Here is a 27,188-nt window from a genome sequence, read left to right on the forward strand (position 1 = left end):
GTAACAGAAAAGGGTGGTGTATAATTTAGCAATACTGTAGACCTTTGTATTAAAGGCCCATTTTCACTGAATTATATGATTCATGGAAATGACCTGTGGAAATATGTTGGATTCATATGCAGATTGATGTAATGCACCATATACTCAAAGCTCCCCTTAGCATGTGTACGGTATAGCAACTTGCTATTTATCCTGCAGGATTTTATTAAATCAAGCAATTATTTCAAAGATAAATTTAAAACTTTTATAAGTTTTATTGGGGGAAAACACAAAAGTGCTTGACATCTTAATTCTTAAAACAAAAGTTATAAATATCATTTTTAACTCTAAAATATTTTTTCGTTAAATAACTATAATGTTTTTATGTTTTCTTGGTAACATTTTTTATTTCATTTTTTAAAATTCTAGTAAAAACTTGTAATTTGAAATCTATTCTCTTAACAAAATTTTAAGTATTCAATATACTATTGTTAACTACAGGCACAATATTGTACAGCAGACTATCTAGAATTTATCCATCTTGCATAACTAAAATTTTATACCCATTGAACAGCAACCCCTCCACTTTCCCCCTCACCCGTGTCAACTACTATTATGCTATCTTTTTCTATAAGCTTGACCATATTAGATACCTCATATGAGTGGAATCCTGTAGTATTTGTTCTTCTGTGACTAGTTGATGTCACTGAGTATAAGCCTAAAATTCATATGGAACCACAAATGATTTCAAATAGCCAAGCAAACTTGAGAAAGAAGTACAAAGCTGCAGGCATCATACTTCCTGATTTCAAAATATATTACAGAGCTATGGTAATTAAAACAGTATTGTAATGGCATAAAGGCAGACATATAGACCAAATGAATCAAATTGCAAGCCCCATCCAAACTCACAGAATTGTAGACACTAAATATGTACAATTTTTATGTCACTCATACCTCAATAAAGTGATTTTAACATAATAATAGAAAGCTAAGAAATGATCCAACTCATATACAGTCAACTAATCTTGGATAAAGTGTTAAGGGCACACAATAAGGAGAAGACAGCCTCTTCAAAAAATGATGATGGGAAAACTGATATCCACACAGAAAAGAATGACATTGGACCAATATCTTACACCACACACAACAATCAACTCAAAAGGATTAAAGACTTAAATGTCAGACCCAAACTGTAAAACTCCTAGAAGAAAACATGAGGGGAATTCTTCATGACATTAATCTTGGCAATGCTTTCTTGGATATGACACCAAATGCACAGCAATGAAAGCAAAAATAGATGAGCAGGCCTACATGAAACTAAAAAGCGTCTGCTCTGCAAAGGAAACAATCAACAGAGTGAAAACACAACCTGCAGAATGAGAAAAAATATTTGCAAACCATATATTTGATAAGGGGTTAATATCCAAAATACATAAGGAACTCCTACAATTCAACAACAAGTAAATAAATAATAAATAAACAAACTTGATTTTTAAAATTGACAAAGGACTTGAAGAGTCATTTCTCCAAAGAAGACATACAAATGGCAAACAGTCTTATGAAATGATACTCAGCATGACTAATTATTAAGGAAATGGAAATAAAAACCAAAATGAGATATCACTTTCACATCTCATTGTCACCACACTACAACTCTCATCATGCCCAGAAATACTGGTAAGAAGCAAGGCATCAGAAGGCGACGTGGAACAAGGCAATTTTTAGTGATATGAAGGGTGGTGTATAAGTAAGCAATACTGTTAACTTTTGCATTCAAAGACTCCAATAGATTAAACTTATCAACACTTATCTTGTCAAAAAAAAAGGATAAGTGTTAACAATAACATAAATGATATGTGTTAGCAAGAACATTGAGAAATTTGAATCTTTGTACAATGTTGATAGAAATGTAGACTAATGCAGCCACTATGAAAAACAATACAGAGGCTTCTTAAAATACTAAAAATATAATTATTATGTGATCCAGCAATCCCATTTCTGAATGTATAACCAAAATATTTGAAATCAGAATCCCAAGAGAAATCTGTACTCCCTTGTATATTTCAGCATCATTCACAATAGCCAAAATATAGAAACAACCTACATGTCCATCAGTGAATGAGTGAATGGATAAAGAAAAATGTATCTCGTATGCCTGTAATCCCAGCACTCTGAGAGGCCAAGGTAGGTGATCACAAGGTCAAGAGATCAAGACCATCCTGGCCAAAATGGTGAAACCCTGTCTCTACTAAATATACAAAAAAAATTAGCTGGGTGTGGTGGTGCATGCCTGTAGTCCCAGCTGCTTGTGAGGCTGAGGCAGGAGAATCACTTGAATCCGAGAGGCGGAGGTTGCAGTGAGCCAAAATTGCATCACTGCACTACAGCCTGATGACAGGGTGAGACTCCATCAAATAAAAAAAAAAAAGAAAGAAAGAAAAACATATCTATATACACATACACACTGGAATCTTATTCTGCCTTAATAAAGAAGGAAATCCTGCCACATGTAACCACAGAGATGAACCTGAAAGACATTTTTTCTGGTAGCTTTTGTCCTTCTCTAGGTAGTTGATCATAAGCATATAATATTCACAAATGTCAAACAGTGGCACCTCTTGTATTCAGCTCCTTCACCAGTGTACAGATGCTTTTGTGGCACAGTCCACGTGCAGGCAGACATGCTGCTGCAATGAGTGTTAGCAAAGCTTGGGGCCAGAGAGGACTGGGTTTCAGGTTAACATCTTCAAACCTTGGGGAGGTCATCTAGGCCCACTGGGCTCAACTTTTCTATGTCTATGATCAGGGGATAATCATGATAAATGATAATAATTACTCTCAGAGCTGAATTATGACTTTTGTGGGCCCCAGGCGCCTTTGCGGGCCTCTTTCATCCATAAAACAAGTATTTAAAATTATATTTTTGCACCTGTTTGTATAAAGGTGAATATAATTCAGACTGGATCATATTCCTTATTTTTTTCTGATGTTAACAGAAATCAGAACATTCCTTTGGTCCCAAAAACTACTGTATTCCCTAGTCACCGTGGGTACTGTGTCTACTGGCTACATCTATTGTGGCCACTCATTGTAGATAGAAGAAGATATAAGTCTATCTTCTCGCCTCATTTATTTTATTTTCTTTTTGATATATATATTTTTATTGTACTTTAGGTTCTGGGGTACATGGGCAGATCATGTAGGATTGTTACATAGGTACATACATGGCAATGTGGTTTGCTGCCTCCATCCCCCCATCACATATATTTGGCATTTCTCCCCATGTTATTCCTCCCCAACCTCCCTACCCGCCACTGCCCCTCCCCTAGTCCCCCCCAACAGACCCCAGTGTGCGATGCTCCCCTACGTGTGTCCATGGGTTCTCACCTCATTTATTGATTCAGCATTAACTGAGCACGCACAATGTGTCAGAAACTAATGGGCACCGAGGGCTCTAGAAATGAAGATGCCCCACCAGGCTGGGGTGAAGAGTGCCATTTCCATTGCTGCATCACTAACCCCTGTCACAGTTCCTGAGACAGAGTTAATGCTTGATTAATGTTTGATGAGTGAATAAACCCATGGCAGTGTCTCTGCTCAAAGAGATGTCACCATCCAGAGACAACATGATAACTATGCATGTCTGCACATATGTGACCCTACATCCTCATGAAAAGAATATGAGTGTGTTCACAATAATGAGTAAGCGCATATTCCAAGCAAGGGTAAAGTGCAAAGAACCCAATAGAAATGAGTATGAGAGAATAAAAAGAAGATCCTGCCAGTGAGAAATAAGATTTCTACTGAGAGGCAGCTCTGTGCCTCAATTTCCCCCTCCCCTACCCACCCTGCGCTGCCAGACACTTCCCATCAGAGAAGAAGGGGCTGTCAGGGCACAAGGCTCGGTGTGGAAGGAGCCTTGTAAAGCTAAGCACATCCCGCGCTTGTCCAGTGTGAGCATTACTCACTCTGAGGAAGGTGCTGTTCTATGATTCTCTGCAATTCAACTTAAAGACAGCTTCAGCATGGCAACCTTGCACATTCTCTTAATGACATACATTCACCTGTCTGGGAAGCCATCTTCTAAGTAAAACAAAGGAAGGGGGATTTCACTTTATTGTCCAGCACACTCATCTCAGAGAAAGGTGCTCCAGCAGAACATTCTCCCCACCGCAGGGCAGAACCTATGATCTTCACGGGTGAAGTTAGAAATATTAATCAAGTTAATGCTTGATCAATGTTTGATGAGTGAATAAACCAATGGTGGTGTCTCTGCTCAAAGAGATGTCACCGTCCAGAGACAATATAATGACATGTTTAATGATAAGTATGCATGTCTGTGTCTTACATGGGTGACTCGGGTGAGTCAAGGAACTGAGAGGCCCAACGTGCACGCTGGAAACAGGTCTGTTGGGAAAGTCAAATGCCTGACACTCTATTTACAAGTGCTTTTGTTCTTCTGCATTCAGATGTTCTCAGATTCCATGGCATCCAACACTCATTTACTCAACAAAGGCTTCATGGGCATATGTCAAGTGCCCGGCATAGAAACACACCGTGCTCTGGTGGACCTTAGAGTCTACAGTCCCACTTCTGACTGTCTATTCAAAATATTTGAAATCAGGATCTCCAAGAAAAATCAGCACTCACATGTTCATTGCAGCATTGTTCACAAAAATCAAATTATGGAAACAACTTAAACATCCATCAGTGAATAAACTGATAAAGAAACACACACACACCCACATACACACTAGAATATTATTATGTCCTCCCAAAGAAGGACAGGAGATATCACAATCTTCTGCAGTTAACCATTCACTTGATGGTTAATGATGGAGATGAAGAGATGGCATTAGACTCACTGATTTAAAACTCCAGCTTGATCCCGGCTCCGCTGTGTGTCTGCAGTGACAGACTTAACCTCTCCCTGTCTCAGTATCCTCATTTGTAAAAGCAAATATAAAAGGGCCATCCTGAGAATTGAAGGAGTCCAGGCACATAAGTAGCTTACCAGCATATTGATGCAAAGTAGATGTTCAAAAATGTGCTTTGAAATCATCAGTAACACACTTTTTACACTCTTGTGACGTATGCAATTTTTAGTTATTCCTTTGTTTCATGTACAGCATGGCAAATGAATCACAGGATCCATTAAGGGATGGCACTGAGTTTTATTCATTGCCTTAGCCCCTGTAGCTCACAGATCCTAGCGCACTGTAGGGGCTAAATAAATGGCTGACAGATAAATAAATGAGCATATGTCCTAAAACCCCTGCCCAAGGTAACGGAGATCTGAAGACAAAGGAAGCTCCCTAAAGACTGTGTCTCCCTACTAGGCTGCCATTCCTACCTTGGATGATGGAATCGCCCTCCTTATGTCAGTGAGAAGAAAAGGGGTGTGCAGGCTTCCTTGGGGGAGAACAGGTGCACCCGACTCTGAGTAACTGCATCCTTGATCATGTTTTTTTGGTGGGGGGAGATGGAGGCTCACTCTGTCATTCAGGCTGGAGTGAAGTGGCACAACCTTGGCTTACTGCAAACTTTGCCTCCTGGGTTCAAGTGATTCTCCTGCCTCAGCCTCCTGAGTAGCTGAGATTACAAGTGCCTGCCACCATGCCTGGCTAATTTTTGCATTTTTAGTAGAGATGGGGTTTCACCATATTGGCCAGGCTGGTCTTGAACTCCTGACCTTGTGATCCACCTGCCTCAGCCTCCCAAAGTGCTGGGACTACAGGTGTGAGCCACCGTGCCCAGTCTGGATCTTTGATCTTTAATGACAGTCTGCCAGAGCCTGAGTATTCATCAGCTGTGATGCCTATTTATGTGTCAATCTGCCCAGGTCACAAATCCCAGATATTTGGTCCAACATTATAGATGTTTCTGAGAAGGTATCTTTTAGAGGAAATTAACATTTAAATCATTAGACTCTGGGTAAAGCAGATAACTTTCCTTCATATGGGTGGGTGGGTCCTGTTCAGTCAGTTGAAGACATTTTAGTAGAAAAAGACTGACTTTCCCCAAAGAAAAAGAAATTCTGCCAACAGACTGCATTCAGACTTCGTTGGAAACTCTTTCATGGGTCTCCAGCCTGCCAGCCTACCCTGTAGACTTTAGACTTGCCAACCTCCACAAGTTTGTGACCCAATTTCTTAGAATCTCTATGTGTGTGTATATATAAATATACACACATACACATTCACGCACATATACACATATATACACCCTATTGGTTCTGTTTCTCTGGAGAAGCTAACCCGTAAAGCAAGTGCCAACTGACCCCAAATGGACCACGCAGTGTCAGGGACATCACAGTAAAAGCAGCACAGAAAGGGCTAACAGAGGCCCCTGGGATGATCATGTGCAATTATCTCCCTATGACTTGAGAAACTGAGACCCGGAAAGGATAAGTGCCTGGCTCAAGGTCACACAGCAGGTTGGCACTGAGCAAAACCACGTGGAAGACTCTTTCCTCAATGTCCCACCACAGGGCCACATTGGAGCTGGAGTAACATTTGATTTAATTATGTGGACAAATGACAGAAAAATAATATCAGCAGGAGGTTTTATTGGGCATGTTTGTGTCAGGCTGTATGCTCAAGGCTTTTATAAGCTTATTTCATTTAATCTTCTCAGCAATCCTATGAGCCAGGCATTAGTATCTCCTTTGACAGATAAGCCATGAGTCAAAGAGGGAAAATAATAATAATTTCGGATTCAGAGGGAACATAAGCACTTGCTCCACCAACTTTAAACGTGAAGGTCTAGATGTCAAAGGTGCAGCAGGAAAGAACAGAGGCCACGAGGGGAGGGGGGCTGAGGCTAATGAGGAAAGACATGGCCTATCACGGCAACCCTCACCTCCCCGTGATTTTTTTATGCCAATCAGCTCCTTTTGCTATGAAACTCCAGTTCTGCAAATGTCTCTGCAAGGAAAGGCTTATTTTGAAGGGAACACCTGTTCTCTAATCCTTCCAACTGATGCTGCAATCTGTGCAGATTCCAGTGTTATTTGTTAATGCGCTGGGCTTCTCAGGGATATGGTTACATAGCCCCCAGAGGAGGTGGAGGGAATGGATTTTATTCTTTGCTTGGCAGCACGTGCCTGGTGGGAAGGCACAGGGTGGGTGCACAGCACTGAATCTGCATAATTGGATGGGACCCAAATGGAAAATGCACCGGGAAAGAATCAAGTCCTGAAAATAACACATTGAGCTAAACTCCATGAGCAAGTTCAAAGCTAAGCACTCACAAATAAACCGTTTTATCTGACTCTGGTGAAAGACGGATGTCTGCTTTGACACACATCCCTGAAAATAACCAAGAAAGGAAATTAAAAGAAAATGCTATACTGTATCCTGTGCCTAAGGCTGTTTCTGTAATGTTTTTACACACATTAACTTCTGATATCCTCCCTAGAAGGTAGATGTGATTCCATTTCACAGTTAGGAAAACTAAGTTTCCACAAGAGTGAATGAGTTCCCCCAAGTCACACAGCATTTGTCATAGCAGGCATTTGAAACCAGAGTCTGCTCTCTGCCACACTGTAATAGTCCCCAAGGCAGAGATTTGGCTGGACCATGCTCAGATGTGTCATCTGCAACAGAGTCCAGTGGGCTGAAATGGTCTCTGATGTGCTCCATTCCATCCCACCCCATACTAGGTCTAACATTCTGAGCGCTCTCCAGGGGCAGTCCTGCTGGGCACACACACGTCAGTGGGGAATGCCCCTCACCCCACAGCCGCCTCTCACTTGTTATTGGCTCCTGCTGTGTGAAGCAGTGAATGGTCTCTCTGGCCTCAGTGTCTTGCTTTCTCAGTGTCAGCTTTCTACACGAAAGTGATTTATGCACTTGTATCAATTGTTCATTCCCCACACATTTATTGAGCACTATATATGCAAGGCATGGGGCTGGCCCTTGGGATAGGGAGCTGAATGAGGTGGTTTCTATTCCCAGCCACTCAGAGCCCAGTAGTGGAGAGACAGAAATGCCTAGAGACTTGGAGAGAAGGTATTTCTTTTTAGGAAATCAGAGAGTACTTTCACATTAGTGGTGGCAACTGAACAAGCTCTTGGAGGGTGTGCGGGGAATTGCATGTCAGAGTGCCTTTGCACAGAAACTCTCTCATAATCATTTTCATATGCTTCTGCAGCAGCCTCAGCAAAGGCTTCTGGCTTGGAAGATGAGTGTTGAAAGTGTTTTGAATTGATCTGTGACCACGGACATTTCCTAATGCCCCAGGCCACATTCCCTGGAAAACAGAGTTTGAGTGGAAGATTTTCAGGCAGTCAATCTCCTGAGGCTCTGAGGGCCAGCCTTGGCTCTGCAGCTCTTCAGTGCCCACATGGGGTCTACTGAAACTCTGGGGCCCAGCCCATGTGGGGAGGTGAAGGAAGGAAGACTAGACAGAGGGAGAAGCTGAACTGTGATGTAGTCCCAGCAGAGGCTTCAGCCGACCACAGGGAGCTCTGCCTTAGGGATGGTTCTGTAGAAAAGGACTGGCAACAGGGACAGGCTAATGATATCTCATGCTATAGGGCTCACTGCTTTCTACTCACTTTCTTACTCATTCAGTTCCTACCTGCTGGGCCCTGCATCAGTGCTAAAGACGCCGGGTTCTGAGAAGCTCAGTGGTTGACTGAAGTCCTGCATCTACAGTCACTGGAGTTTACCCTCAGACTGGTCTTATTTGACTCTAAAATCTGCTCCTTCCATGACATAGAATCCTAGTCTGGCTTCAGGTCCCTTAGCAGGGTCTTGGCAACTCTTTTCTTTGCTTCTCAGGACTATAAGAATATGTGACACAGCAGCTTGGACCAGACAAAGATATGCCTTGGGCAGCTGTTGCAGCCAGACCTCATGGCTGGGCCTCAGAGCTAGCAAAGATGACATCAGAGGAGAGCCAGCTGAGTGCATTACCTAATATTCTGAATAGTCTGTGCACATAGCCTGATTGTATAGGAGGACAGAGAACCTCTTTTGGGGGGCTGACTGGGCATGAAGGGTTTATCACATTTATATTATGGGCTACATAGAAATTAGTAGTGATGGTTACTATTAGTGTGATGGTTACTTTTATGTGTCAACTTGATTGGGCCACAAGGTCCCCAGATGTTTGGTCAAACATTCTGGGCAAGCCTATGAGGGTATGTCTGGATGAACTGGTCAGCTCAATAAAGCAGATAGCCCTCTCCAACATGAATGGGCCTCATCCAATCATTGAGGGCTGCAATAAGACAAAAAGGCTGAGTGAGAGAAAACTGTGTCTCTCTTATTTAATGTCTTTGATTTGGGGCATCAGTTTTCTCCTGCCTTTGGACTTAGATTTGGAATGGATCTTATACCACTAGCTTTCCTGGTTCTCAGTCCTTTAGCCTTGGACTGGAACTATACCATCTGCTCTCTTGGGTCTCCAGCTTGCTGACTGAATATCTGGGGGCTTCTCAGCCTCCAAAACCATGTGAGTCAACTGCTTATGAGAAATCTCTTCGTGTGTGTGTGTGTGTGTGTGTGTGTGTGTGTGTGTGTGTGTGTATGTGTGTAACCTATTGGCTGTATTGGTCCTGTTTCTCTGGAGAACCCTGAAAAATAAGGCTGGTTATTTGTGAGTAAGCTGCTAATAAATTCACAGCATATACTGGCTCACGAGAAATCTGCACAGAGTCATACCCTGTGTGGTTGAACCCCTGCACATCACAAGGAGTAAGGGATATTTCCTGGGATAAAAGAACAAGGGGAAGGACAGGATATGCGTATTACTGAGCAGCTAGTGAGCATTGAGTACTGGACTAGGAACTTCACATTTATTACAACATTGGGTACATATAACACTCCATGAGATTGTTAGCTATTGGGGAGCCCATTCTATAGGTGGGAAAACTGACGTTCAGAGAGGGCACAAATGAAAGTGAGAGCCAGGTTTTGAAACAAGGCATGGTTGTGATGCTCCGCTTTGAGTGTTATCACATAGTCTGAGTGGTACCCTCACAGCACAGCCTCCTGACCTCCAGAGAACCATATTCTTCCAAGGGACCACAAATAAGAAGTATCATATGAAGACCATATTCCCTGTATCTACACCAGGCTTGGCCTTAGAAATATGTTTGATAGAGGTTGTAGTGGTAAAAAGAAGGGGTGGGAAGATGGTGAAAGGAAGAGACAAATAAGCAAAAATCTCTGAAGGGGATGTTTCAAAGCAGCATGAATCTCATAGAACATGCACTCTGCAAAGTGAAGTTTGAAAGTTTTGAAGCAACTGCCCCATGGAGACCTTACCTCTGAGGAAGTTGGCTTGCAGTATCCAGCTCCAAAGACCAAGTTTTCCAGAGAAATGATGGACTGTTCTTGTCCGGTGTCTGGGCCACCTTTACCAAGCCAGGAGCCTCTTCCTGGGCGAGTAAAACTAAACAAAAGAGAATTGAAAGGATGAAAAAGGAGGTAAAGAAAATGATGGTGCCATTAACTCAGCCCCTTTGAGGGGTATTCCTGGGAAGCCTTTGGGGTAAGTCATTTAGGAGTAGTTCACCCCTAGGGGGTGTTTGCATATGACATTTTTTGATGTCTTGATGATAAAGAGGGTGCAACTGGCATGTAGGCTTGAAAGTCAAAGGTGATGCGCATCCTAAAATGTGTGCAAGTAAATGCCCACCCTAAATGCCAACACACCAGTAAGAAACACTGAAGCAGAGCTCCAAGCTTATATCACTAGAGGGGAAAGTGGCATGGGCATGGAATTTTCAGGGGCAACTCTCACCAGACAAGGTCTGAGTCCTGCCTCTACTCCTTCCACCCCTTCCTCCCTTTCTGGACCTCTTTTCTTTTCTTCTGCAGAAAGGCATAAAACATCTACTTCCATGGTTTGCACAAGAGTCTAATATGATGTGAAAGATTGTCATGAGACAGAAAGCACTTGCTATGTCAATGCTAATTGGGAAGACTGTAACCTGCCCAGCTCACAATGTGTAGTTCCTGCCCAGCTCTGTGATTCATTGTAAAGGTTAATGGACATATTGTTATGGCAATGATCAATTTTAGGATCAAAGGAGATTAGGAAAAGCTGTGTGATTATTCAGATTTATCATGCATGAGTTTATAAATCATCTTCCTCTATCATTACCTATTTGATTTTCATCAGTTGATGTATCAGTAAAGTTTACTCATATTCATATTAATCTTTTTAGATCTCTTCTATTCAATTTTCTAATGAATGTTTTGTCATATTGTGGATACTGTTTTCTTTCTTTGGTTCTTTTTTTTTGTTTTTTGGAGATGGAGTTTCACACTGTGGCCCAGGCTGGAGTAATGGTGTGATCTCGGCTCACTGCAACTTCTGCCTCCCGGGTTCAATCAATTCTCCTGCCTCAGCCTCCTGAGTAACTGGGACTACTGGTGCGGGCCACTATGCTCAGCTAATTTTTGTATTTTTTTTTAGTGGAGATGGGGTTTCACCATATTGGCCAGGCTGGTGTGGAATTCCTGACCTTGTAACCTGCCCACCTCAGCCTCCCAAAATGCTGGGATTACAGGTGTGAGCCACCGTGCCCATCCATGGATACTATTTTCTAGGCATCTTTTAGCCCCTCAGTAAGAGTTAAAGTCTCTGATGGCAAAGAACATCTTTACAATAAATAGCCCCAGGGGGCATCATCTTCACCATCTTCACTATGGGTACTCAAGAAATATTTGTGGAAGGACTTAATCCAAAAGACACAGATTCCTGCTTAAAACGGTGACAGGAAAATAAATTTAGCATTATATTTCTGTTTAATACATTTACTCAAATATTTATTAGGCCCATACCATATACCAGGCAGTGGGTTAGGTGCTAGAGTGGTAAGATTATTGAGGCACAGCCTTCACCTTAAAGACATTTGTCTAGAGAGCAACACAAATCAATAGATGTAATACAATGGAGGAAAACTCGGGCCAGTGTGTGCAGGAGAGCAATTTACATGACAAACAAGGTGAAAAGAATGTATCCAGAGATGATCCTTAGAGTACGTTCAAGCAGTGAGGAAGCAATACAGTCAGCCTCTCAGGGTTCAACTCCCTAAAGGCTGTGCGACCTGAAGCAAGTTTTTCATCTCTCTACCTCTGCTTCCCCCTGTCAGAAGGTTGGATAACAGACCCAGAGCTATTTGGTGGTTGTGGGGGTCCACCAGGGGATAAGCCAGGGACAGCATCCAATATAGCGTCTGGCAAGCCGCAAGGCTTTCATCAATGCTAGGAGCTATTATGTTCCTAACGCTACACAGATAATAAATAGAATCATTATTCTGATTTGTTTTGGATTGCAAGCTGAAGCAACTCCATAATTTAGCTAAAAGATAGATAGAAGGAACATTCCAGAAGAAAAGTAGAAAGTGTTTATGTAGATACTTCTGGCACATTCACTGGACAGACTGCAAATTAATAACTAAAATAACTTGTTATTTACTTAAGGGTCATCTTAATTAGCTTTTCTGATGAATCTGAATTCCTCAAGTGAAATCCAATTATATCCATTTGGGGGTTAAAAATTGGACTCTTTGCTTCATCTTGTTTTAGTAAAGTCTAAGGGGTTTTGGAAATTAAATGTTAATTTCACGCCTGTTTCATGATGATTGGACTTAACTGATGCTGCGAAAAACTGCCTTTCTATAAAAGCTAGTGCTTGCCCTATTTGACAGGTATTTCCCACAAGCTTAAAGGGTTCTTTTTGTTCCCAGCTGCTCTGATGCAACTGATAGAACTTCTTCCTGCAAAATCCAGAGGACAGAAGACAGTTCTATTTATACCCCCATCCCTGGAGAAGTTTAAGACCTTACTGTGAATTTCTATCTGTGTTTCACTCCAGCAAGATTGCTGGAGAAAAACTTGCAAGAAACTCTTTCTGTCAGAAGTTTAAACATTTTACTAAGATTTCTAAGATAACCACATTTTCATTAGGGTAGTATCAGGGCCTCCATTATAAAAGGAGAGTGAAACCTGCTGATATGGTTTTGCTGTGTCCCCACCCAAATTTCATCTTGAATTGTAGTTTTCATGATACCCACATGTTGTGGGAGGGACCCAGTGGAAGGTAATTGAATCACGGGGGTGGTTACCTCCATGCTGTTCTCCTGATATTGAATGAGTTCTCATGAGATCCGCTGGTTTTATAATGGGCTTTCCCCCATTTGTTCAGCACTTCTCTTGCTGCCACCATGTAAAGAAGAACATGTTTACTTCTCCTTCCACCATGATTGTAAGTTTCCTGAGGCCACCTCAGCCCTGCAGAACTGTGAGTCAATTAAACATCTGTTCTTTATTAATTACCCAGTCTTGCATATTTCTTCCTGGCAGCATAAGAATGGACTAATACAGTAAACTGGTACCAAATAGAGTAGGGTGCTGCTGTAAGGACACCCAAAAAACATGGAAGTGACTTTGGAACTGGATAACAGGCAGAGGTTAGAATAGTTTGGAGGGCTCAGAAGAAGACAGGAAAATGTGGGAAAGATTAGAACTTCCTGGAGAATTGGAGGGCTCAGAAGACAGAAAGATGTGGAAGAGTTTGAAACTTCCTAGAGACATGTCGAATGGCATTAACCAAATTGCTGATAGTGATATGGACAATGAAATCCAGGCTGAGGTGTTTCAGATGGAGATCAGAAACTACTTGGGAAGTGGAATAAAGGTAATTCTTGCTATGATTTAGCAAAGAGATTGGCAACATTTTGCCCCTGCCCTACAGATATGTGGAATTCTGAACTTGAGAGGAATGATTTAGTGTATTTGGTGGAAGAAGTTTCCAAATGGCAAAGTGTTCAAGAGGAAGCAGAACATAAAAGTTTGGAAAGCTTGCAGCCTGATATGCAATAGAAAAGTAAAACCCATTTTCTGGAAAAAATTCAAGCCTGCTGCAGAAATTTGCATAAGTGATGAAAGCCTCAAGGCTAATCACCAAGGAAATGAGGAAAATGTCTCCAGGGTATATCAGAGACCTTCATGGCAGCCCCTCCAATAACAGGCCCAGAGGTGCAGAAGGAAAAAATGGGTTTGTGGGCCTGGGCCCAAGACCCCCTTGTTGTGTGCAGCCTAGAGACTTGGTGTCCTGTGTCCCAGCTGCTCTACCTGTGGCTAAAAGGGGCCAAGGTACAGCTGAGCATGCTGGTGCAAGCCTCAAGCCTTGGCATATTCCACTTGGTGTTGAGCCTGCAGGTGCACAGAAGTCAAGAATTGAAGTTTGGGAATCTCTGCCTAGATTTCAAAGGATATACGGAAACTCCTGAATGTCCAGGCAGAAGTTTGTTGCAGGAGCAGAGCCCTCATGGAGAATATCTGCTAGAGCAGTGGCTAAGGGAAATGTAGGGTCAGAACCCCCACGCAGAGTCCCCATTGGGCTACTGCCTAATGGAATTATGAGAAAAGGGCCACCATATTCCAGTCCCCAGAATGGTAGATCCACCAATAGCTTGCTCTGTGCACCTGTAAAAGCCACAATCAAAGCCAGCCCATGAAAGCAGCTGGTAGAGAGGCTGTACCCTGCAAAGTCAAGGGGCAGAGCTACCCAAGGCCATGGGTGCCCACCTCTTGTGTCAGCATGACCTGGATGTAAGACATGGAGTCAAAGGAGATTATTTTGGAGTTTTGAGATTTAGTTACTGGACTTGTAACCCCTTTGTTTTGGCCATCTTCACCCATTTGGAATAGATGTATTTACCAAATGCCTGTACTCCCATGGTATCTAGGAAATAACTAACTTGCTTTTGATTTTGCAGGCTCATAGGCAGAAGGGACTTGACTTGTCTCAGATGAGGCTTTGGATTTGGACTTTTGGGTTAATGTTGGAATGAATTTAGACTTTGGGGGACTGTTGGAAAGGCATGATCATGTTTTGAATTTTGAGGACATGTGATTTGGGAGGGGCCAGAAAGGAATGATATGGTTTGGCTGTGTCTCCACCCAAAGCTAATCTTGAATTGGGAGGGACCCAGTGGGAGGGCAGTTACCTCCATGCTGTTCTTGTGATAATGAGTGAGTGCCCAAAAGATAGGATGGTTTTATAAGGGGCTTTTCCCCCTTTTGCTCAGCATATCTCTTTGATGCTGCCATGTAAAGAAGGACATGTTTGCTTCCCCCTCCACCATGATTTAATATTTCCTGAGGCCTCCCCACCCCTGTGAAACTGTGAGTCAGTTAAACCACATTCCTTTATACATAACCCAGTCTCAGTTATTTCTTCATAGCAGAGTGAGACCAGACTAATACACCTGCTCTCTGTCTTTTCAGTTGGCATAAACACTTTGCATCACCAAACCAGCCTCCAGCCTGATGTAACTTCTAGTCTAACCAACTCACAGCTGTTGGAGTCTTTACAAAACATGGATCTTACCAGGTAATTCTCCTGCTCAAAACCTTCAGTACCTCTTTTTTTATACAATAAACAAATTCTCAATTCCTTAATGTGGCATTAATTACTGTATCAAACTATAACTCCAATTTACCATCCCAAATTCACTTTTCACTCTCACGATCTTATCCTCTCAGTGTAGCACAAAGGCTGTTTCTTCTGGAAAGGTTTCTCTCATGTCCCTGAAGCAGAATGGCTTCTTTCCTAAGCTAAAGGTTACATACCATCCATTAAATGCTTATTAACTGCTACACATGAGGCCTAGGTGAGTGCTTGGAATATGGAAGGTGCTAAATATTAATCAGCTGAATGAATGGCCAAGGGTTTTATATGTACAGTCTCATTTAATCCTTCTAAAAGCTTTCTGATATGTACTGAAACTGAAACTCACATGTTCAAGCTAACAGAGTTAACAACCAGGGGCTCAGATTTGCAACATGGGTCTGTCTAATCCTAAAAACCATCCCTTTAATTCCTACTCTACACTGGGTTCCCACACCCCTCGTTTAACAGGTATTGCTCCGAATTAGAGTTCACTGTCTGTGTGTGTTTCTGCCAGACTCCAAGACTCTAATGATGCCAGACTTGGTCTATTTATCTCAGAACTTTCAGACATGGCCTCTCTAGAAGTGGCTAAAGCTTAGTGACACCCACGTTGAAGCAAGCATGTTTTCACCATGTGCAGCATGATATATTTCATCCCATTGCACCCCCTCATTATCCCTGTCATGTTAGTATTATATCTCATTTTTTAAAAATTTTGGCCGAGTGTGGTGGCTCACACCTGTAATCCTAGCACTTTGGGAGGCTGAGGCAGTTGAATAGCTTGATCTGAGGAGCTTGAGACCAGTTTGGGCAACATGGTGAAACCCCATCTCTACAAAATTACAAAAATTACCCGGGCATGGTGGTACCTGCCTGTAGTGCCAGCTACTTGAGGGGCTGAGGCAGGAAGATCACTTGAGCCCAGGTGGCAGAGGTTGCAGTAAGTTGAATTTATGTCACTATACTCCAGCCTGGGTGACACACAGGGTAAGACCCTGTCTAAAATAATAATAATAATAATGATAATAAATGAAAATTAGACTAATTCATTTACTTATATGTTGAAACAGATGCTAGAAAAATTAGGTGACTTATCCAAGGATCTCCAAAAAGTAAGTGGTAGGGCTAGACAGTAAGATGGTCTTGACCCTAGCTGATGAAGAACAATTTGATCCCAGGGCCCTAGAACTCCTTGCAGGAAGCTCTGCCTTTCCTACCCCAGGCTGTCTATCACCATCTGTTGCCTCATCTTCGGCAGTGACAGCCTGCTAATCCCAGAACCTGACCTCGCTAGCTATACCTGGTGGAGGACAGACAGATCATCCCTTAATTCTGCCTTGAGGATGTGATTTGCTAAGCCTTGCAGTGTGTTAAAAGCTAGGGAATATCCTTTGGGAATATTCTTCACATGATAATAGTACTCTTTGCTGCTTTCTGGATTCTACGTCTCCTGTCGCTTCCCAAGATCAGGTCTGCTGTCCTTTATTCCTATGACTGTGAATCTTGTAACATTTTCTACCAAACTCTACCACAACGGCATTTGTCATATTATAATTTCTTATATGCAAATGGGTCCACTTCTTTGGACTGTGAACCCATTGAGGAAAACATCTATTCCAAAGTATCTTTATATTCCATAGTAGGGTGTACTGCATATTCCCTTACACTTTTCCTGGAGCACAGCAGACCCCCAGTAAATACCCATTGAATAAAAGAATAATGGAGCCAGGATAGCAACCCAGAAGATGTGTGTGGTCACTAGATCCCACCTCTAGGGGCAGCAGTTCCTGGTCATGCTGTATGGCTCAGAATGGGTAACTCATTTCCTACTCTCTGACCCCAGCAGAGATCAAGGGCTTCGGGACAGAAACAGCAAGTGTAGTGAAAATTCAAGTCTCCTGCATATGCACTAAAACTCTCAGCACTGAGAAGCCATTCATAAAAGGGAAATTAGGAAAGATCCCTATCAGAACCTCCATGATGCAACATTCTATGCATAAACATTGCACACAAGCAACTTTTGCCCATGTGTAATGTTTTGAAATGATATGATGCACGTATCTGTCCATGCTGGGAGTAAGTAGAAAGACAGGTGAGCACAGTACAATGTGCTAGCTCCTGTCAGTTCTATGCCTCCACGTAGGCCATTCATATAACCTCAGTGCTTTGCAGGATCTTGAACATGTTCTGAAAAAATTCACTGAAGGAAAGAATCAAACCATATGAATGGGCTGGGCATGGAGGCTCATGCCTGTAATTCCACCACTTTGGGAGGCCAAGGAGGGTGGATCACCTGAGGTCAGGAGTTTAAGACCAGCCTGGCCAACATGGTGAAGCTCTGTCTGTATTTAAAAAATACAAAAATTAGCTGAGCATGGTGGCATGTGCCTGTAATCTCAGATACTCGGGAGGCTGAGACTGTTTGAGCCCAGGAACTGGAGGTTGCAATGAGCCAAGATTGCACCATTGCACTCCAGCCTGGGCAACACGGGCGAGACTCTGTCTCAAAAACAAGCAAACAAACAAAAAAACAAACAAAAAACCATATGAATGGACTGTCTGCATTTGAACAAATAACCACTTGGGGGAGAAAAAGAAAACTAAGCTCCTACCATGTGCCTGGCACCATCTTCATTTGAGATTCACTGAAGTGTTGCGTAGATGGGATACGCATTAGTGTTCCCGTTGTAGAGATGATTATGTGGCTCAGGAACATTAGGTGGTTTCTCAAAGAAGGCACAGTTAGAAAAATGCGAAGCCAGACTCCAAGTCTTCCTGGTATCAGCCATAGTTTGCAGGCTTTCGACTTCTGGATCCCACACCAGTCTCCCCGTGGGATCCCCCTCCTTCCTCTCTCCCATGTTCCTCAGTGAGGCTCAAAGCTTAAACCTATAGTCTTAGAGAAACTCCCTTGCCCGTGCTGATCTCAGCTGGAAAACTCCCTGCCCCTCCACCACACCTGAGATGGATGGAAGCTCCCACATATCAGGGCTGTCTCCAAACTTCATACCTGATCAAGGGCTGCTGCAGAGCCACCAGGGAAGCATGGATGGTCACTGAGATCACAGACAGGTGGAAATAGTCGAACATGACGGGGACCTGGTGGTGCAGACCATTCCGGGGGTGGAAGTGCAGGCCAAGTGTGCGGCTGCTGACCATCGGTGCCCCGGCCACATCCCTCAACCTAGAAGGCAAGCATGTGAGCGCATGTGAGAAATGGTGGGTTGCTCCTGCTGTCATCCAAGCAGATCTCTATTAAGCCTCTCCATGAGCCAAGCACCATGCATACATCATCTTATTCAATCCTGCAAACGCTCTCTCTAGTAGAAATCATTTTTTCCATCATTGGCAGATGAGGAAACCAAAGCTCAAAAGTATCACTAGATATCACACAGCTGCTACACAACAGATCTGGTGACATGCTCCACTGTCACGGACATCAAGCTCACCTGTCAGTGATGAATAAGAAGCCCAGACTAGCTTTTCAAGACTCTCTTCAACACTAAAGCCTGCTTTTCCCACTTCTTTTCTCATTTTCCCCACAGATGTCCAGATGTCCAGTTCTCTCCTCATAATGCTGCACTGACTGTGTGAGCCTGTGTTTTCTAATAGATTCCTACCTCTTAAGGCCAGGGACTATGACTAATGCATCTTTACATTCCTAATAGCTAGCCTAGTATCTGGCACATATTGAGAATATAAACACGTATGAAAATGAACAAGTGACTGACTGAACGAACAAAAGAATGAATGACCCCCAAAGCACAATGGTTAAATAGTCTGACTAGTTTCATCAAGGATTCCACAACGTCTGCTCCAGGATTTTGTAACTGACATGTATCTGAGTCTAAGAGATGAAACCAACTGACACACAAGGCCCAACAGCACCTTTGGTGATAAAAAGAAGATTGCTTGTTACCTAATAAAACCTGGAGCCATGTTAGCTCCCAGGAGGACCCAGCACTAATCTCAAACCCTGAGAACCAGTCATTTGGGCTGTGCAAATTTCTCTGAAGCAGATCACAAGGGAAACCTGGAAGGGGCATCTTTCAAGAGGACAGCAGTGAGGAAATGCTTGTCCTCCATCCATAGATAAGGAAATTAAGCATGGAAAGGGTGGGATGAAGGGAGCAGCCTCTCCAGATGCAGCACCATGGGCTTTGCTTCCTTGAGACCCTTGTTGCTTGTGTGCAAATGAAGGCCAAGCGAAAGAGCCAGCTAAATCGCTGGAGCTCAGGCTGACTCCATAGATTGAATATAAATAACGGTCCCCTTGTGCCAGAAAGAAACCTCATGGGGAGAGGGTGAAGGGTCCACTCCATGAATCTCAGCAAGGTGTTAATATTTATATTCATTTTAATTCTGACTACAATTTATTGGGAGCTTATTATGAACTGAACATGGTGCTTTTCCCAATCATAGGAAATATTTACTGGCATTATTCTGTCTGTAGAAAAGGAAGTAAAGCCAACACGAGTTAATTAAAGCCACAAGGCAAAAATGTCATCTTGGACCAGGTCTTCCTGATTCAGAGCTGTTTCTGAGTTATTGCTCAATATTGCTTTGAATCCAGTCAGACACAGGTTCCTATGAATCGCAGATATATCCCTAGGGCTTGAACAGCAGGAGGTTAAATACACATCAGTGCAGCAAAGATGTCAAAAATGTTAACAAGAATTTAAGCCACATTAGTAAGAGTAAACAATTAAGAATGAAGAGGTGGTAGTTCTCCTGTGCTCTGAAATAGATATCTACAAAATGGAGATAAAACTTAGTTCCTGGTGGTGGTGCAGGGAGGTCTCCAATCTCTGAAGCAATGGTGATAAACTTCATTTCATTGATAGGAGAATGTCTGAGTTCTTACAAGGAAACTAAAGCAGACAAAAAAATTAAACAAACAAACAAAAAACCCACACAGAAAGAGCCCTGATATTTAACCTGGAGATGACATAAACAAAGTTTCTTTTTTATTTTTTTGAGATGGAGTCTCACTCTGTTACACAGGCTGCCAGGCTGGAGTAGAGTGGCACAATCTCCGCTCACCGCAACCTCTACCTCCTGGGTTCAAGCAATCCTCCCACCTCAGCCTCCCAAGTAGCTGGGTTTATAAGTGTGTGCCACCACGCCCAGCTAATTTTTGTATTTTTTAGTAGATACATGGTTTCACCATGTTGGTCAGGCTGGTCTCAAACTCCTGACCTCAAGTGATCCTCCTGCCTCGGCCTACCAAAGTGTTGGGATTACAGGTGTGAGCCACCATGCCCAGCCAAGAAGTTTTCTTATCTGAACTGACATCCAGATTTGGGATTTGTCTGAGTGGCCACAAGAAATAAAACTGAAGTCAACTGAGGACAGATGCACATGGATGAATTGTACCCTGAAGAAGAATTTCCCGATCAGCATAACTGTTCAGGGCAGAATGGGCTGTGACATGAAGGAGTGAGCTCCCCAGCCCTGTGCAAACAGGTTCTTATGGGTCTTTGCAGAATAACAAGTACAAATAGGAGGTTAGAATAAAGCAGGGTTTCCTCAGCCAGCTTACAACATTGACTTTGGGGACTGCATAGTGTTTTCTTGTGATTGGGGGGGGGGTGCTGATTGTACACTATACAATGTGCAGCAGCATCTCTGGTCTTGACTCACTAGATGACAATGTCGAAGAGTGACAATCCTATCTGCTTCACACCACTCCTGGGACTTGTTCTGAGGTCCTAGGAGAGGTTGGCCTTCTTCCTGATCTATCAACTCAGAAGTGGAGCCCTGCCTTTATCCTGCTCACATCCCCCCTCAACCATCCTACCCAGCTGTGACAACCGAACATGTCTCTGGGCATGGCCACATGTCTCCAAGGGTCAGGATCCTCCCGCCTGCATTGAGGGCTGCTGGACAAGAAAAATTTCACAAGCTCTTTGTCCCTGACACGAGAGGCTCTGCTTCTCCATTTTGTTCCCACACAGGCCTACATGATTCTAAAGAAGGCAGATGACATGGCCATGTTTCAGAGCCTAATGTCTACCCCAGGATATGCCACAGATGCCTTGTCATCCTTAAACTCAATTTATGAAAATTTAAAAATATGGCATTTTTAATTTTCCCCAGCCTCTGGCTTCCTGTTCCTTGTAGCAAATCATATTTCATGAAAACCCTTGCTCTGATTATTATTGAGCACTTGAGAGTGGAAGGAACACACTGAAACCTGGCCTCACTTCCACCTAGAAAGCCATAAAGAGGAAGAAGACATTTATTCAGCAGGTTGTGCACTTGGCCTGTTATACATATTGTCTCTCTTAATCATCAAACAGACCCATGAGCTACATATTCTATAGTGATATCGATCTTATAAGTGAAGCTACTGAGATTTAGGCAAGTGTGGGGACTTCCCCAGTGTTTTAGAGTTGATGAGTACAGAGTCTAGGTTGCTGAGGGCTATACACTTTGATTAAACCAATCTCCTGTATACAGGCTCTCCATTAACTACTGTTTTGCTGAACAGAAGGTCTCATTTACTGTGTATACTATGGCTTGTCACATGGAGGGCAGGTTGGAGGCTGATTTCTAGGCTGAGTTTGGAGTTAGCAGCAGGGTTCTGTGATGCAGTGGAAATGTCTACCATAGAGCTGTGAATGAATGTCTCAGAATGCAGTAGAACATAGTGATAGAGTAGGGCTGGGTTACTGGAGGCATTAATGACAGAAACCCCAGATGGTTAGGCAAAAATAGGAGCACAACAAAGGCAGGGCTTTACTTCTGAGTTTATAGCTTAGGACGAAGGCCAGCCACTCTTAGGGCTTCTGAGTTTAGTATGGTGCTGGAACAAGTCCTGGCAATGGGGTGAAGCAGGTAGGATTCCTCAAGTCTCTGCACTACGCTGCTAAGGAGAAAGCAGATGTGGTGAGAAAAGCAGGTGGCCACAGGGCTGCGATCCAGATAGAGACAAAAGTGAAGCATCTGTGAAGTTGAACCCAGACTGTGGCAGGATCATGGGCAGATACTCCTTCCAGCCCAGGGACCAGGCAAGACAGGCTACACATCAGCGGATGCCCCTTCTCAATGTCCATACATGATCAATTCTGGACACTTCAGTAGACATCCATCCATCTTTAGTTCAAATCCCCTGGGACTCAACTCCTCATGTTATGAACAGTTTCATAATGAATTAGACATATTTCAGAGATAGGACAGTTCTTGAGGAAGAGGAAGAAGTTCTGAGAAGAAATCTGACACTGGCCCTTTTGTTTTTTTAGCAGGTGGTTTTTGAGAAAATGTCTTTGTCACCCAAGCTGGAGTGCAGTGGTACAATCATGATGCACTGTAACCTTGAATTCTTGGGCTCAATCAATCTTTCCACCTCAGCCTGCCAAAGTGCTGGGATGACACACACAAGCCACAACCCCTGGCCAAGTCTGAACTTTGAAGGGATGGGAGGAACAGTTCTGCCAGCATTGGCTCATCAGCTTCCCCATTTCCCATTCTCCAAAGGGACCAGAAGTGAGAATTGACTTTAATATGCAAATAGTGGTCAGTATGTGCTGAGATTCTGCTAACAGAATGGAGGGAGAAGGAGTTTTCCTCCCTTTGCCGAAGCCAAGGGAGGAGGTCTTCAAGGGAGACTGCCCTATGTCCCCTAGAACAGTGTGAATGCTGTTTCTGGTGCTCAACTCATTCAGCAAAGGCCATCAGGAAAAAAGCTGAGGGTGGTGGGATTGGTCTAAAGAAGGGTAAGCAGACTTTACAGAGGAGGCTCCCACATATGTGGAATGGGGGTTAAAATGTCTGTGTCCATTTCCCATGGGCCAGATGTGTGTGCTTTGGGAAAGTGTCCACACCAAAATCTTCCTGCAAGGAATGAGTCACCCGACCTCTTGTGAGGCATCACTACATTGGATAACTGCAGGGATAGGGCTGGGTGAGAGTCTGGTCAGCAATACCTAAGGAGCATATCTCTAAGGAATTCATAACAACATCCTAAGGGCAATTCAGGGTTTACCATATGATGATCCTACCTACAAATGAATCCCTGCTCTTTCCTTCACTGTCTCCCTCCTTACTGTGTCTGATCCTGCAAAGCCTGTAAACTGCAGTGGGGAAGAAAGGGGGGATATGAGTCCCCCATCATGCCCCTTTCCTACATTGGGAGTTTCCTCTCCTAGCAAAGTCTGGATCTGCTGGTGAAGTAGAGAAAGGAAGCAACAGGAAGAAGTTATACAATGGGTGAGGTTTGGAGTTCTGATGTTACACTTAACTGCACTTTTCCTACCTAAAAAAGGATGATTTACTTATTACTTGAAATATCCCAGCTTAGTGGCCTGACAGTTCAGCCAGGGTAGGAAGAAAAGGCCACAGAAGAAGCTGAAAGGAAGCAGTTATAAGAAAGAAGAAAGTTGCCTCCTGCTTATTTAATGAGCAGGTTTTACATAAGTGGAGTTTCATGTTTCAGAGCTGAAACATAATAACAGATATGTAGCACAAAGATGCAGAATCCTGGAAGAATCTCCTTTGACTCAGAAGGGGATTTGCCATTTGGAGCCTCATACAGTCCTTCATCTAAAACCTCCAATTAATATCACATTGGAAGACGTGTGAAGGTGTCAGTCATGAGAAGGTGCAACTTAATAAAGCCAACAAGTTATGAGATTTCTGTGTATATTAGACTTCTGTATATGCATTTGAGCTGCCTGCCTAGAATGCATGTGGTTTGAAATGACCACACAGACTTTCTTAGCCTGCACCCCTGAGTAAGGGACATTGCAGTTTATCAGGAGATGCTTGTCTGAGAGAACTTCTGAAGTTCATGGCTATGAGGCTGTCCCAGGAGTGGGGAAAGGAGGAGGAGAGCATGGTGCTAGTACGATTCAATAATTTCCATGACACTCACTGCTGTTCACTGTCCGTAAAGTGCAGATCCACCTTGAGTTGAAAATCTACTTCACTCAGCGCATCTTCCACCTGCAAAAGAAACAAAGTCGAATGGATTTCAGGAGTCAAATCTTGTCCAAATGAAATACTTAGCTGGTCTGTTTCCCAGAGTAGAGTAACACTATCCTGTTCAAAAATCAATGCCATTTATGCTTAAAGCAGAATTTCCATGCATGTTCCACAGAGTTCCAGGTGAACAGGATATCTGGGAGTATTTCGCAAAAAGAAAATTGAAGGAACTTACATAGCCTGTTTGGGAAAAGCCAATTTGAAAAAAAAAATGCTAAACAAATTTCCTTATGCAGGACTTGACAGAGTCTCATTTGGATTTGATCTGGAATCCCATTTAGGGCAAGAGTGAAGTATTCTGCAGCACCTGCGTTGGGAAGCAGGGAGCAGTAAGCTCACAGTGGAATGCCACTTGGCTAGCAAAGGGAGTAAGTCCGAGCACTGTCATCTCTAACCCTCGGCATCCTCTCAGGGCAGGCACCATTGCCACGTGCGCTGAGGGGGAAGCTGATGTTTGGGGAAGTAGTCACTTCTTCAGGTGTCTCAGCTTCCTAACAAAGCAGCTTCTTCATTTCTGTCTTGAAATCCATTGTATTTAACCATTTACACTTTAAGACACTGGCATTTTATGTCCTACCCATGGACCCTTTTATCCTTTGCTTTAAGAAAAAAAAATATGCTTTTTAAACACAGGAATCTTTATTTTTCCTGCCAGCTTCTCACATATACCTGGAAAATGGTACCCCTAGTTCTCCTTTTCTCACATCACCCTCAACTCAAGGGGGAGTTACTTGCTAAATACCAGATCATGCCACCACCTCTACTCAGAGGTCAACGCAAGTCAGTTCTGCACACCTGTGGTAGGACTTGGCCTCCTCCTCATTCACAGGCAGGATGGAGCCCTTTTCGTCTGTAACCACAACAGCTTGCGTCTTATCTATCTTGGTATTTAACTGGGCCTACTACAATTTTGGAAGGGGTGTTACAGCCTTGAAGCCTGTGAGCCAGGTATTGTCTGCTGATGTGTCTCTGATGTGTCTTATTTAGTCCCCATAGCATTTTTGAAAATGTTTTGAAAAAATTGCAAACATTTAAAATCCAGGCAATTTCATATTTGTATTACGGGTTTTCAGCTTCTAAAAAAAAAGAAAAGAACTCCCCCTCAAAAAAAAACAAAAACAAAAACAAAAAACCCTGGACTTGGGAGTGCTGGGCTGGCATTTAGAAACTGTTTGAATCAGGTAATCGCTGTTGCATCTGACACCATTCACGGTATTCACTGACACTGATCCGGCCTGTGGCTAAAAGCCCTTGGATATTTTCTTGCATAGCGTCCATAGTAATCTGTGTATGATTAAGAGAGAGACTAATCTTAATTCACTCTCAATCCCCTGCTCCAGAAATAGTGTCTGCTACATAGAAAGTATGAACGCATCTTTGAGGAATAAATAAAGCTCTTTCCCAATCACCACCTTTTTTGGTTTTTGTTTCTTTGTAAGAATATCTCATCTTCCTGGGATGGAAATCTCTTATCCAAAGATCTCTTTGGAAATGTCTTCTTGGTTAAGCATAATTCATAAAGAGATATACAGATGGAATTTATCTTTAGGTCTCCAGGGTGTAAAATTTGTTATTTAAAAAAGCATTTAAAAGTTAACATTTTGCTGAATCCAAGTACTATAAATAACTTCCTTTCCTAACTTTGTTTTGCATAATCATGAACCTAGCTTCAAACCAAGGAAAGCAATACAGCCCAGCCTCTTGTCACCAGGAAGGGAGACCGGCAAAGAAAGCTTCCCCGCTAGCTTCCGAACACTCATTTGCCTGGGTAATGAAAATTCAATGCAAACTCCAGTTTTTAACTCTGCAATTCCTTGGGAACTGGGAGAGAAATCATCGGCCTGGATAAGCTGTGGCTCAATTGAGATGGGCTATGACTTGACAAAGCTTCAATGAATCTTATTTGCAAGATATTCCAGAATGAAGTCACTGCCTTTTCTAAACATTTATTTCATAATTGGCTGTTGACTTCCTGCCTCTCCCTTCAAAATGACACACACACACACACACACACACACACACACACACACACACATCCCACATACATACATATGATTTTTCTTTATTCTCCCTTATCCCAATTAGAGTCATTATCTCCATTCAAGGGTCGTTTTCTCATGACCAAGAAGTAGTTTTGCAAACTGGTAGAAATAACATAAGAAGCTAATATTTACAGAAGAGTTATTATTTGGCAGGCAATAAACTACCATTATACATATACTATTATGTATAACAATATTACACATAATACATATGCTATTTTATTTAATGTGGATAAAGCCACGAGTTAGGAAATAATGTCCTGCATTTATAACATGAGGAAACCAAGGCTCAGTGTGGTAAAGGCATTTTCCCAAACTCAGCTAGTGAGAGAGTCCCACATCCTAGATGCTGCCAAGGACTCCCCTTCTTCAGCCTTTTCCCACGGTCAAATATGTGTTCTAGGTTACACACACTCTCACGGCTTGGTTTCAACTCATAATGGTGACCCTCTTGTTTCATCCTCCATTCTTAACTTCTGTCTTGAGCTTTGTTACAGCCTGATGGCTAAGAGGGCAGCTTGTGAAATCAAGATACATGTGTACAACTCCTAGTTCTACCATTTTGTATCTATGAGACCTGGGACCAGTCAACCTCTCTGTTGTTTTCTCATTCATCAAGTGGGAGTAAAATAATGACACTTACTCACAAAGCATTGTTATTGTGTGAACTAAAATTTAAAAGTGTACATAAAGAGTTTTGTTCACAATTGAACTTGTCGACAAAGGTTAGCTATTATTATTACTGTCATTTTCAATTTA

The 27,188-nt window shown here is 42.7% G+C and overlaps 1 protein-coding gene across 3 annotated transcripts in view; it reads right to left on the reverse strand.

Annotated features, from left to right (window-relative positions):
- The window catches only part of FAM135B (family with sequence similarity 135 member B), a 350,423-nt gene that overhangs the window by 98,341 nt on the left and 224,894 nt on the right, over positions 1 to 27,188 (reverse strand). For all 3 annotated transcript variants that reach the window (XM_032254400.1, XM_032254381.1, XM_032254390.1), the window contains 3 exons: positions 24,278 to 24,348; positions 18,413 to 18,586; positions 10,260 to 10,386 (listed from right to left, as the gene is read on the reverse strand). In XM_032254400.1, coding sequence (XP_032110291.1) covers positions 10,260 to 10,386; positions 18,413 to 18,586; positions 24,278 to 24,348 — 372 coding nt within the window. The remainder of the gene's footprint in view (positions 1 to 10,259; positions 10,387 to 18,412; positions 18,587 to 24,277; positions 24,349 to 27,188) is intronic.

The sequence above is a fragment of the Sapajus apella genome, unplaced genomic scaffold (genome assembly GCF_009761245.1).
Source record: "Sapajus apella isolate SASKATOON/1434 unplaced genomic scaffold, GSC_monkey_1.0 scaffold3, whole genome shotgun sequence".
Lineage (NCBI taxonomy): Eukaryota > Metazoa > Chordata > Mammalia > Primates > Cebidae > Sapajus > Sapajus apella.